Below are 13096 nucleotides of genomic sequence, written 5' to 3' on the forward strand. Positions count from 1 at the left end.
AGGATAATGCCTGTGTGATTTCAGCTTTGGGGAGGGTCAAGCATTTGCACCTGGATGTCTGAGGATTTTCCCTGGTATTTTACTGATTTGTTGGTGGCTTGAGAACACACAGCAGATACAGTAAAGTTGAAGAAATTACTGGTTGTAAATATGCTGATCTTGGAGAACAGGAGTTCAGAAAATCCTTTAAAGATCTAAGAGAAGAAGGGGGAACAGGTCTTACTTCAAAGTGTATCTTTCTCCACCAAGGTGTTTCCTTCAGTGTTTCTGGCTACCAGACCTGAGACCTGTAAGTATGGGACCAGTAAACTCAGAGATCTGATTATTTTTATTATTTTTTAAAATTTCTTATATGTCAACGTTGTGAGGGGCCTCTGTTGCTGCCTGCCTTCCTCTTAAATTCAGCTGTGGTGATGACTTCTGTAAGCTAAGTGGGAAAAATCACAGTGTGCTCCGTTGTGCAGTGGGGAGGAAATGGTTGTTAAATGGTTTTTAAATCTGGTCTTTTGTCCGGGCTTGGGAAAGCACTTTGAGATGCTATTTGTTCAGCTCATGCTGGTCATTTACTCAGAGAGCAATGAGGATTTTCTGCTGGTTCCTGCAGTTCCCTGTCCTGCAGGACAAGCTGGACTTTTCTCTGGCCCTTCAGACAGCAGATCCTGATACCTCTCAGCAAAAAATCGGTCTCTAGACAGAACTGTTTGCCTTTTATCTTCCCTTTCTTATGGTTCTGGTGTTATGTTGATCTACCGAGTCAGACCTATGGCCTGCTCCTCCTGTTTACCGCTGGGGGAGAGCAGATCCAATTTCCTGACTCCGCGGCTTTGATGTGGCGGGACTCTGTTTGCGAAGAGCTCGCCAGCTCCCGGAGAGGGATGCGCTCCGGGAGCGATGGCATCTCTGGACCTGCTGTGTTTGAAGACAGCTCGGAGCAAATACATGACAGGACGGGTTTCGTGACAGACGCTTTCCCCTCACACATCTCCGTGAGATCCCAGCAGGAGCACTGCACTGCCCGTGGCCGATGGGTGTTGGAGAGGCGGGAGGAAATTACCTGGCCACTGCCAATGGAGTGGGGCCGGGCTGGGGGTGCTGCGGGCTCGGCAGCGGGAGCGGCCCGGCCTCAGCGCCCCCGGAAGGCCCTTCGGGGAGGGGGCTGTAAGGCAGGGTGTGCTCGCAGCATTTCTTTAAATCCTGGGAGCGCGGGGAGAGCTTTGGGAGGGGCTGTCCAGGGAGGAGGTGGTGTGCTCCTCCGTGGAGGTGTTCAAGAAATGACGGAACGTGGCACCCAGTGCTCTGGTCTGCTTGACAAGGTGGTGTTTGGTTATGGGTCGGACTCGCTGATGGCAGAGGTCTTTTCCAACCCGAGTGACTTTGTGATTCTGTGCTGCAGAAGCCACGAAGAATGGGAAGGAATGAGGACCGCGGTCCCGGCTGTCGGGCTCGCCTCATTGGGGAGGGCTAGGCTGAACATCTTTGTCCAGGCTCCAAGGAGCTACGGCCGGGCCGTTGCGATCGGCGCTCGGGCGGTCGCAGGGAGCCGCGGAGGGGCAGGGCAGCCGTGACCGTCCCGCTACGGCGGCCGGGCCCTTCCCCGCCCCAGGCCCCTCCCGCTCCTCCGCCGCCGCCGCCATGTGACGCGGCCGCCGCTGGGGGGCGCCGCGCGCGCGGGGCCGGTAGGGGGCGCCGGGCGCGCCGCCGGTCCGTGCAGCATGGCGGCGGCGGGGGCTGAACAGACACAGCCAGAGCCGGCCGCCGGCGCCGCGCCCGAGGAGTCGTCGGACAGCGAGCCGGAGCAGGAGCCCGGCTCCTTGCAGAAGCTTATCCGCAAAGTCTCGACGTCCGGGCAGATCCGCCAGAAGGTGCGTGCGGCGGGAGGGGGCCGCGGGCAGGGCCTCGGGGTCCTGGCGGCGCTGCGGCCGGCGCTGCCTCCGCGTTACGCTCGGTGCTGCCGCCTCTCCCTCCCGCCCGGCACGGTCCGTGGCTCCGCCAGCCCGGGCCGCCGCTTTGGGAGTTGCCAGAGACCCCCGAAGCTTTCCCCTGGGGCCTGCCACCGAGCCCGTCCCTCAGGGAGCTGCCGGCGATCCCCCTCACATCCCACTCCTCTCCCCTCACAACGACCCCTCAGGGGTCTGCCTGTGACCACCTCACATCCGCCAAGGCGCCCCTTAGGGACTCGGCCATTTCCCCCTTTCCCCCTGTTGGCTGGAAAATCTTTAATTGTAACAAATATTGTCTGTGTTAGAAAGGTTTATTTATCCCGTCGTTTTCGGTGACAGCCCGACCACCCCTCCGGGTCCTGCCGGCGACCTCCAACCCCCACCACAGAGACCCCCTGACAGCACCCCCTACAGCTTTCCAGGCACCTGTGAGCCCCAAAATGCCCCTCAGGGATCCCCATAATGAACTGTTCTCAGGTGCCCGTTAACAGCTGCCCCCTAAATGCCCTTCAGCATCTGCCCGTGCCCCACAAACTGCCCTCAGTGGCTCCTGCAGCTGCCCCCGTGCCTCTCTGAACTCTCCAGTTCTCCTCCCCAGCAGCCCAGCTTAGGCCACCTTCTTCCCAGTGCCCAGGTTCAGACCTCCCAGGGAGCTTTACCCAGCTCAGTGAACAGCGTGCCCAGGCTCAGCAGGACCCCGTCTGTCCTCTTTCCTTCCTTATCCTCTTTCCCTGTAATATTTTATTGGAGTCATGGAGGTCAGATTTGGGCTCCTACTCCCTAGTGCTGCTCCTTTACCTGGTATTTGAATCCTCAAGGGCATCCTCACTCCATGAAGCTGCATCTCCCCTTTTCTCCTCATGTCACAGTTGCCACGGGCTCTTTCCTCACCTCCCCATGCCTTGAGAACCTCTGCACATCCCAGCCATAGCTCCCTGTCACAGTGTTCCATTATCGCTTTCTAGCACCTCCTTCTTCCATGGTCCTGTTGTACTTGCCACAAGTCACTGTTTTATATTCAGAGCTCTGCTCTGGAAGGTGCAGCCCTTGTTATTCCCTGCAGTCATTGAGTGGTGCCTCCCTCAGCATTTTCCCATCCTTTTTGTGCATCCTAATTTTCCCCATCTCGCACTGTGCTGTTTTACCTTGCTGTAGCCAAATAGCAATATTTAGCTTTCTGTCTGGTCAAGCAGTGATCTTACAGCTGGTTAGTCTTTGTTCCCAGCTTTGTCTGTCCTGCTTTGCCCTCCTGGTAAGGTAACAGTTCTTCCACCAAGGTTCCCTTGGCCCAGTCATATTTTATCCCTCTGTGGCTCATCCTAGAACAATAACACCATTTCAATGGGCAGTAACAACATTTTGCAGCTACAGCCAAAACTGTAGTTCTTCTGTACTGTTATTGTAAAAGAAGATGTGAAGGTTTCCTTCAACTTTAAGGTGTGAACCACACATAGGGAGTTTCCCTTTTCTGTACTCTTTATTATAGCAGCATGATTTTTCTTTGTAGCCACTAAGCTCCTGTGTAACTCTTGGACTGTTGTATCATGTGTTTCTGCTTAGAAATACCAGGTTAGTTACTCTGTCATCACCTGCCTTGTGCTCACCTTGTCTCTGCAGCATGGACAAGCACGGTGCAGCTGTGGGGTTGCAAAAGCTCGCTCAGCACTGGCGCTGCAGCTCAGTGTTGCTTCTCTTGTACTCAGAGCAAAGGAGAGTAAATGTCTCTGCATGGTGCAGTGTCTGAAGCATTGTTCAAAGGGCTATTTTTCATGCTGGCTGGTTTGCCCTGCTTTCAAACACAGGACCTGCCATCATTCTGCTGTGCATCATTGTTTGGCTGCATTGGTCCCAGTTATGAAAGCCCTGTGACAGAGTGCAGTGGCACGTGAGGACTGCACGGGGCTGCTTCCTCCATCTGTGAGGTGCTGCTGGCACTGCCACTTGGGCTTCTTGGGCTGAGGCACTGCGGGGCTGGGCTGTGAAATGGTTCTTTTGATGAAACCCTGGAGCCCTCTAAACCTGTTGATGTTCTGTATCAAGCAGATCTCAGCTCTCCTGTAGCACCAGGTGACTTAGGCTAGTCTGATAGTCTGCTGTGAAAAAAAAAAAGCCTTTTGAGATATTTTCCTGTATCCAGAGTGCTGAATATTAAGAATTTGGCTTGCTGGAGATTGGATGAACCTTGGGAGTTTTTACACCACTTGCGGCAGTCTCATGTGAAAAGGAAGGGAGGATGCTATAGTCTGTCTCCATGGTGGTGTTTGTGTTGAGAGCAACACAAAGATTTTTCCAGTGCTAGAATGGGAATTCTTGCTTATAGCAAGATGTTAGAGATGCTAAGGTGAAAGGTGCATTGGGTTGTATTTTTGTTTGGCTATAGCAGAACATGTCCTCCTGTCCCTACTTAATAATTTTCCCTGTTTTACATCACTTCTCCTGTCAGCATGGCTGGAAAATGACAAAACCAGCCACTTCTATATGCAAACATAAGCATATTAAGAACAAGGATTATAAACAGATATTGTCTACAACTGCTAAGCCTCCTTGTGTTAAGCTGCCAAAAACCTTTGACTAAATCATGTCAAATTTTCCACGTGGGCCCAGGTATTACGGTATTCAGGATTGATTTGTTCTCTTGCTTGTTGATGTCATTTTGGTTTGTCATTGCCTTTTCTGCATGCTGCTGCTTGTATACTCTTTCCTTGCCCTCGGGGCAAGAAGCAGAGACAACTTTGTGGGTAATCATGGTTTTGATGGGACTTTGAGGAGCTTGCCTCTTCTGTAAAGGCAGACCTAATTCTGAATTTGTCTGTTGAATGATAGAGTGCTGACTGCTGTAAGCTGTAGAAGCTGTTGGACAGGTCTGTCAGTGACAGTAAGAGATGCAGGCAGACTTTTACTATGGCCTGAGGACATAAATCTCTTCTGACCACATCTTTTGCTGCTGTTAGCTTAAGACCATGCCTGTAAGTACAGCTAAATCACCATGGCAGCTTACTGTTATCGCAATTTGAGTGTGAAATCTGTTGTGCCCGTGGAATTCCTTAGAATTTACTTGTTTGTCACAGTTGCAAGCACTTTGAAGGTATGTTTTCCTTCTTCTTGTCCTGCCATCTGTTTTCTGAAGAAATGCTGTAAAGTAAAGCTGCTTGCTTGCTTGCAAGACCATAAAACTTTAGTGGATTTGTCTCAAAGCTCCACAATTGTCCAACTGTGTTTGACTGAAGCAGCTTTGTGTGATAGTAGTGGGGCAGGCGGAATCATTTGGATGTTTAAGGACTAAGGTGTTAATGTTCAGGGTCTAAAGACAAATCACAGGTAATCTCTTCAGCTAAAAAACCTGTCCCTTGTGAGGCAGTGGGCAGGGGAAGGAGAAGTGGAAGGCTCAGTGTTTGGAAAGTGAAATACTGTGTTCTAACATACTTACTTGCTTTTAGCTAGAAAGAATTTTTGAGGCAGAGAAGGTATAAGGGAAGCATGTTTAGCAGTCTTAATTAGTATTATTATTATGGAGAAAGAATAAAGCCTCACACAATCAGGTATAGCAGGTAATGTGAGTGGTCTTGGCTCAGCTAGCTGAGAAGCAGAGGCTGAATTGTGTGCTTGATCAGCCACCTGACAGAGAGACCTGACAGACTTGCACCAGCATAAGGCCTCAGAGTGCACTGCTTTTAGCTCCTCCCTGGTCTCAGGCTGGTGTTGGTACAGCTGCAGAAACTGTTGGTCAGCTAAGATTATGTACTTTTGAATGGACAGGAATTAGGAAAGAGATGAAATGAACTAAGAGAAGGAAGATGTGTGTGAGGAGAGGCAACAGCAGGACCCTGCTCCCACCTCCTAAGCAGTGCTGAGACCTCAGCTGGAGTTAGCTGAAGTGGTAATGGCATCTCATTGTCACTCAGCATGGACCGAGGCACAGGAATACCCAAAGTGGTCCTGGGAGCTGAGGGTGTGAAACCAAGGAGCACAGAACCTTTTATGAGCTCTGACAGTGAAATGTGTTTCTTCCTTTGAACTTGACCTTTCATTTCCAGCCTCACATTACAACCCTCAGAAAGCTGGAGGGTGGATGAACAGGCCATTTTCCCATTTCATTCATCAGTTCTGTGAGATTTCCAGCCTGTCAGCTTTGGTATGTTGAGCTCTCAGTTTGTTTACCAGACAGGATTTCAGCAGCGTCCTTGGGTGGCATCAGGAGAACTTCTTGTTTAGACTAGTTCAGTCTAAGTTCTGTTTACTTTCACAAGCAATTTCTCTGTAATATTTTCAGTTTTATAAGCATTTATCATTGCCTTGAACTTTTTAAGACAAGTTTGCAATGTATATCTCACTGGAGTTGCAAACAGAGGCGAGCAGCTCTCCCAACTTTCTGGGAAGCTGTCTAGCGCGGGTAGCAGAGATATGTCAAGTTCCTTTATATTCTGAAAAGCAGCACAGATGAACTGGTGTTGAGCTTTATGCTGCAGTGGACAGACTGTTCAGTATCTGAACTAGCACATCTCCCTTCTCTGTGCTGTATACCAGATACAGGTGATGCCTTTTGTGCTATGGGGAGTTGTGATTCTCTTTCTGACCAGTAGCCTTGAGGTCTTGGAGCCATCCTGCAGGATAAAGGCAGAAAAACAGGGTGAAGCAAAATGTTTCTCCAGGTTTTTGTGCAAGTTTCCAGAGTGTGCTGCACTGAGTTCTCACACATATGGTGGGCAGCATGGGCAACTAAAGAAAGCTCATTTTGTTTCTTCTTGTATTGCTTATTAGATAAAATGTCCATTTTATAGGTAAAGAAGTGGAATTTTTATTTCTGGAGGGTAAATGTTTTAAGGTTTCCTGAGATTAGAATGAAGAAAAGGAGAAGTTTATTAGTTTGAAATACAAGTATTATGATAAGAAGCAAAGCATTTCAGTAAAGCAATATTGTAAAAGAAATAAGCGAGAAATGAGGAAGGAATTTTCCGGAATTCATTACTTAATTCATGTTCTGTCTGTGGCATCTTGCACTAAAACACATTGAATGTCTGTATGGTTTTGTTTTGCTGCCTTCTAAAAGGCTGGCTGAAAGAGGACGTTTTAGGATCTTCATGTGTCAAAAATTGTGGTGGCTTATGCATTAATCCAGGTAGAAACTGGGAACTCTTTGCCTAAAGAGAGTGAGAAGTGTTGAAAAGAAGTTTTTGTGATTGAACTGAAACTGAACATCTTGAGCACAGGTTTAAGGACATGAATTTTCTTGGATTCACAGCATGAACATACTAGTTTCTTCTCTGAGCACCAAGACACAGGTAGGATTTTTAGGCTGTATGAATGTTTCTGTCCCTTAATATACATTTTGTTTTGTGTGCACTTCAGACTCATCTGTTTTGACACAATTTGGGAAGCCTCCCACCACGGTTTCCAGTGGTGTACTGTAAGTTTGCCTTGCTGCTGGAGAGTTTTGGATGTTGTATGAAAGCAACAGCTGTTACTTCCTTGTTAAAAAAAAAAAAACAAAACAAAAGCCAACAAACCCAACTAAAAAAACCCACCACACAACAAAACAAAGCACAAAACCACACGCACTTGAAGCGTTTCTCATTCCTTCTAACTATAGATCAGGTTCCAAGAACCAAAGAGCTAACATTAAACTTTTGCACGTTTTGAGAGCATGGGTTTACTTAGACCACATCACTTAAACATTTCCAGGCTTCTAATTATTCTCTCTAATAAAATTAGACCCAAAAAAAGCATAGGTATTGAATGTTTTGGTTTGATTGCTTGGTTTTTAAAAATAAAACTTAATTAAGACATTTAGAGTATTTTCCCTTACCTAAAATCTCTCGTTACAGAAAAATTAGTGAAGTTTTACTTTGGAGCAGTACAGGATTATAAATAAAAACTCTGAAATGTCTATCTCCAGATTACCTGATTATGAAATCCAGTATACCATGTGAGACACTGCATAACTTTACTTTCTTTAATTACTAATCCAATCTGATTCTTTCTGAAATAGCAGCTATACCTACATATGTAAGAAAAAGCACAAATGAGATATAGAGAGTTTTTCCCTATTCCTGGAAGGCTTAAGGTTTACCCTAGATATTGGCACAGCATCATTGGAAATTTCACAGCACACTACGTCCCAAGTGAACATGTGTTCCTCTTGGAACATGTTTTTTCAAGATCTCAAATGCACCAACCATTATTTAAAGGATATTTTATTAACTCTCCACTGAAACAGTTTGTTCCCAGCTTTTTCTTCACTAAGTGGTTATTGGTTCTTGTTTCACTAAGAATTTATATGAAGAGGCTTCTGTTGGTACCGCAGCCCTGTGGGATAGTCATCCAGGGGTAGTTGAGCTTCAGGCAGAATAGCTGAGGCAGCAGCACTGTTCTGCAGCAGCTCCCATGGTTTGTGGTCCCTCCTCACACGTTTTATATAAAACACTTCAGAAAGTAATGAGCTTATTGTGCATGCCCTGTTCAGTAGTGCTGCACCTCTGCAGCAGCAGGGCAGTGCTTCCACAGGGTCTGGAGCTTGGGGTGTGCAGGCCCTGAACCACACCGGGACATGAGAGCACTTACACGGAGGAGGAGGAGGAGGAGGAGGTCTTAAGCTGGCTGCCCTCCTCTCATCCAGAGAGGAAAAGGTTGGCTTGATGGCTGCAACATTACCACTTCAATTAGGCAATTCATTGTTACAGGATTGCTTCATTTGGTTTTATAGGAGAACTTTTTGTTTCCTCACCCGTTTTATTGCTAAGTTGAAAAATTTTACATCTGGTCACTGTTCTGATGTTGTGGTTTGCCTTTTTTGAGAAAGGAAATGCCCTCTTAATCACATAATGCTTGTATTGAGCATATTGCACTTGAGACTTGTAAGCTTTAGTAAATTTATCCATGTAATTTTCTAGGGAGGAAAGGTGATGCCACCTGCAGTGTCCTATAGGGAAAAATGTAGATATATACTTGTTGTGTCAAATGCAAGAAGTCACCCAGGGCAGCCCCAGACCTGGGAACTTAGGCAGGTGGTGCAAGCTCCAGGTGTTGTCTTACCCCGTGGGACAGCTGCCTTCAGTGGTCTTTGAATGACAGAAATGTGTCTGATAAAACAGGGAAGGTGAGCTGCCTGCTCTTGGAACTGCTCTCAGCTGTGGCAGAGCAGAGCACTGTCTAGAATGTGTAGATCTATCATTGAGGTTTTATTAAAAATCAGTATTCTGGGAACTCACACCAACCCCTTCTGTTCTGTTTAGCTGAAAGTTAGCAAAATTATGTTCCCAGGGCTGTGCTCATCTTTTTTGTTGTTGCTGGTGCTGATCAAGAAGTCTTTGGCATGGTCAAAGGTATTTGCAGGACATTAAAACAGGGGAAGTGGAAAAACAAATTAAAACTTTGAGTATCCTTTAAAAACTATGTTAAATAGATGAGGAAAAAAAAACTTAAAAGCATAGGTTGTTTAATACATAAATATGGAAAATCTGATTACGACACTTGTTACAGATGAGATAAAAATAAATTCTAAGATACCTAAGTATTAATTAAATGGCTGAAGGCCAAAAGCCGCTTTCTGCTCTCAACCTATTTGAATACCAGTTGAAGTAAAAGGATGAGGATTTGGCTCTGCATCTACCAGTCCCTAACAAGGCTCCTTGCAGAATTCAGTAGCAGAGGTGATGGGAATCCAGACACACTGGGAGGAAGCTGTCTTTCTTTCAGCCTCCTCAACACAAGGGCAAAGAACTCAGTTTTCATTGTCAAGGTAAAACTTTCACTTTCCTGTATCCTGAAGTTCTCTTACTGGTACTTTCTGCTGACTTTTCCTTCCTACTCAGCCAAGGTCTCCATGACGTTGAGTACTGTGGGAAGGATGGGTGGTTATGAGCGTAGGATGAGATCCCCAGCTGTATTCTGCATGTGCTTTCCCATACATTCTGTTCTGGGCTCATGCTGGTTGTGTGTGTGTGCTCTGGTTGCACTCCCCAGCCTGGTACTCGCATGTCCAATGGCCATGACAGCCCGCTATGGTGAGTGCCTGGCTCCTCTGCCTATGATGAAGTGGATGGGGGGCCTAGACACAGGTTTTTGGTAGTAACTTGTCTCTCTGAATGAATAAGAGTGTGACTTAAGCTGTGGGGGTACAGGCTGCAGCATTAGAGGGTTCTTTGTATGATTCCAAATGAGATTCTATTGCTGTGCCTCAGCAGAAGAGCCACCTGCTTCTGAGTTCAGGCAGGGGATTCTGTGGTGCTGGTGCATAGCTTGTGACAGTCATGTCTCAGAAGGTTTTACAGTAGGTAGCAAGTTTTGACATTTTTTGTGTATGGGGAAATGCCCAAGGAAGGGATGTGGTCATGTATATATAATTTTAGATGGTAGAAAAAATAACAGTTGAACTTTTCATGTTTGTCCTTAAATGTATGAAGTTCACATTTAATTAGTACAAATTTACAAATTTATTCCATTCCAAAATACTCAGGTATTTATTAAACTGTTGCCTTTTTGACTTTAGTTATCTTTGTGGATGGGTTTAAGCCCTTATGTTCCATCTTTGCTATGGTTTGACTGGCGTTTTGTGCTCAGTTTCCCTCTTGTGATAAGTGTGTTTGGGAAGGATGCTGGGAGCCTATGGAAAGCATCCTGAGGCTTAAGCAGTTAGTGTGCCTGGAGTTGTCCAGCTCCTAACTCATCCTGCATCAGTGTATTGGTGTGTTCTTCATTCTCCCTTCTAGGTAGCTGACCAGAATATTCATCTGTTTTAGTACTTTTCTTGGAGCTCTCTGACAGAGCTCATTTTACCAAGGAGCTGTGCGTTGATTTGCTATATGTTGTATTTCCTTCCCCATATACATTTTTGTGAGCTCTCAAATTGTTTTTCATTTGGTAATTTGTTCACTTTAGGTCTGTGACTGTGCATCTCTTTTAGGAGAGTCGTTCATAATAGTAGCAGCTGAACCTGGTATTGAAAGAAGCTGGTTCAAAGACCTGTTCTTTGTTTATTGGCTGCAATGTTAACTAATGAAGAATGAAGTGTTTGACCATTTATCTGTGCCAAGGCAATTTACAGCCTTTTCAGTATTTATTTGATACCAACTCCTATTTTTTACTGTGGATCTGGGGAATGTGCTTGCATTGCCTCTTTCAGTGGCATCTCAGCTCCTCCATGGACAGGTTGCTGTGCTCTGGATTCTGCTGTCTCAGGAGCTGCAAGGAGGCTGTAGGAGAGCTGTCAGCTGTGCTTGCCTCAGTCTCTCACTGCTGAGTTCAGCTCATTCAGCAGGGCTGGAGGTTACAGCAGAGGAGAATTGGGAGGATAATTTTTAGGAGAGTTTTCTTAGGCTTTCCCATGTGGCTGTACAAAGGTCTGTACTGTAACCCCCTTCCTCAGTTGTAGCGCTCAGCTTCTGTTAGTGGGCCTCTGACTCACTGTCCCAGCTTCTATTTTGACATTTGATTCCAGCTCTGATTTTTTTTCCTTTTCTCCTCTTCTGGAGTCCTTTTTTTTGCAGTGAGTTCTCATAATGTCTTGCTCTTTTGATACCAGTGAAAGAAATCTGAATGCAATTTTCACTTTTTCAAGTAGAATTTCCAAACAAGACTATGCAACCTGTAATTTCCTTGTGTTCCCCTATAGATCTGTATAGCTGTGTGTCCCATTGTTAGAATTGCTTTACTGATCCAGATTTCCCCCCCTCCAAGCTTCCTAGAGTTCATTTCCAGGGTGTGACCACTGTCTGGTGGAAGGATGTTGCTCTCAGATTAGCTTGTTAACCCCTACCCTTTGACATTTCATGTCTTATTCTATGGGGTTGGTTAGATTTATTCCTGTAGTTTCTTTGTTGGATTTACTGTGTTTAATTTGATTTCTAAATATTAATTTGTTTCATGTTTATGACCCCCAAGAGCTTTTATGACACCATCTTCTAAAACCACAAGGTACAGCACTCAGATTTGTACTGCCCTAGCATAGCATGGCCATGTTTAAATGCCTGCAGACCTACTCCTATCGTTTTTGCCATGGCTTACTCAAAATCAGTGACTGGATGAGGTTATTTGGTCCCTGGGGTTCAGCTGCCTGTAAAATTGCCTAGTAAGCATCTATAAAGATAGCCCAGTTCCGCATATACTTTTGCATTTTGTTTTTTCCTCCCTGCATTTAGTGCTTTGTTTAATCAATTATTTGTTGTTTGGCATCAGTGTTTTGTGGTGCATACAAATAGAAACAATGTGTGTCTTAGAGTTTTTACATTCTGGAGATCCATGATAAACAGAGAAATCCACATGCTGGGGACTTCGGGTTTGGGATTCTTTAGTTGCTATTTAGATAGCTTTGTGCTGTTACCTTGTACATAGTTCTTTTTCTGCATTGGAAAGATGTGTCAGTGAAGCATAATTCTTGTTTTTGATATGCTGCACTGAGTAACTGCCCCTAAGAATATGTTATGATCTCAGCAGTGAAATAAGTTGCATTGTTCCTCTGTCTCTATCAAACATGGTTTGGAGCCTCCCTATGCCGAGGGACACTTGCCAGCCTGACAGCTGGACACGCTTGATAGTCACCCTCAGTCTGGCTAATAGGGCATGTTTTCCAGATTAGGAAATCAGTTTTATCAAGAGCCCTACTTCCAAATGGGGCAATAGGTTTAAGCTTCAGGAAGGGATTGTCTGCTCCTGCCTTTCACTTGGTGAGCATTACTGTGTGCAGGAAAACAAGGGATGTAATCTGAAAGTAGCTGAAATCTGACATGATCCTTCCTAACTTTTAGTAGAATCACTCATGTTATCAGTGTAGAAAGCACTTAATCTGTGTTGGCTGTCTCTGAGCACCTGACATGGGTTACTGGGTGCAGAGACACCTCAGATGAGCAGTGCTGCCAAAAACACAACTGTGTCTTGTTGGTTTTCTGAACAGCTCCTGTTAATCTTTTGGCTTCTTGTTCTTACAAGGCCGGAAGGGGAAACAGTGAAGCATAAGGCTCTCTTTCTTTTAAGTTCTTTTTTTAAGTCCTCTGAGTTGTTTGAAACCATTCCTGTTGAGGTCAGTGGCAAAACTTTTCTTTTGTCATTTCAGGATTAGGCCTGCACCCTGCACCCATTTTGACAGGAGAAATCTGAGAACATATTATTGCTCTCCCTAAATGTCAAGTTTTGAAAGGGGATGAGCTGGGGGGAGGGTTGTATAT

The 13096-nt window shown here is 45.7% G+C and overlaps 1 protein-coding gene across 3 annotated transcripts in view; it reads left to right on the forward strand.

The window, feature by feature from the left end:
• The first annotated feature begins 1661 nt into the window (after window positions 1-1661).
• The window catches only part of DGKD (diacylglycerol kinase delta), a 58527-nt gene continuing 47092 nt past the window's right edge, over window positions 1662-13096 (forward strand). For 2 of the 3 annotated variants that reach the window (XR_013183604.1, XM_077183833.1), the window contains exon 1: window positions 1662-1862. Coding sequence is in view for 1 of the 3 variants with exons in the window: in XM_077183833.1 (XP_077039948.1) it covers window positions 1713-1862 (150 nt within the window). In the remaining 2 variants the exon portion in view is untranslated. Of the gene's footprint in view, window positions 1863-3447; window positions 3510-13096 lie in introns of all 3 variants that reach the window. The other variant, XM_077183834.1, reaches the window with a different exon arrangement.

This window comes from Agelaius phoeniceus, chromosome 10 (assembly GCF_051311805.1).
Source record: "Agelaius phoeniceus isolate bAgePho1 chromosome 10, bAgePho1.hap1, whole genome shotgun sequence".
NCBI classification, from domain to species: domain Eukaryota; kingdom Metazoa; phylum Chordata; class Aves; order Passeriformes; family Icteridae; genus Agelaius; species Agelaius phoeniceus.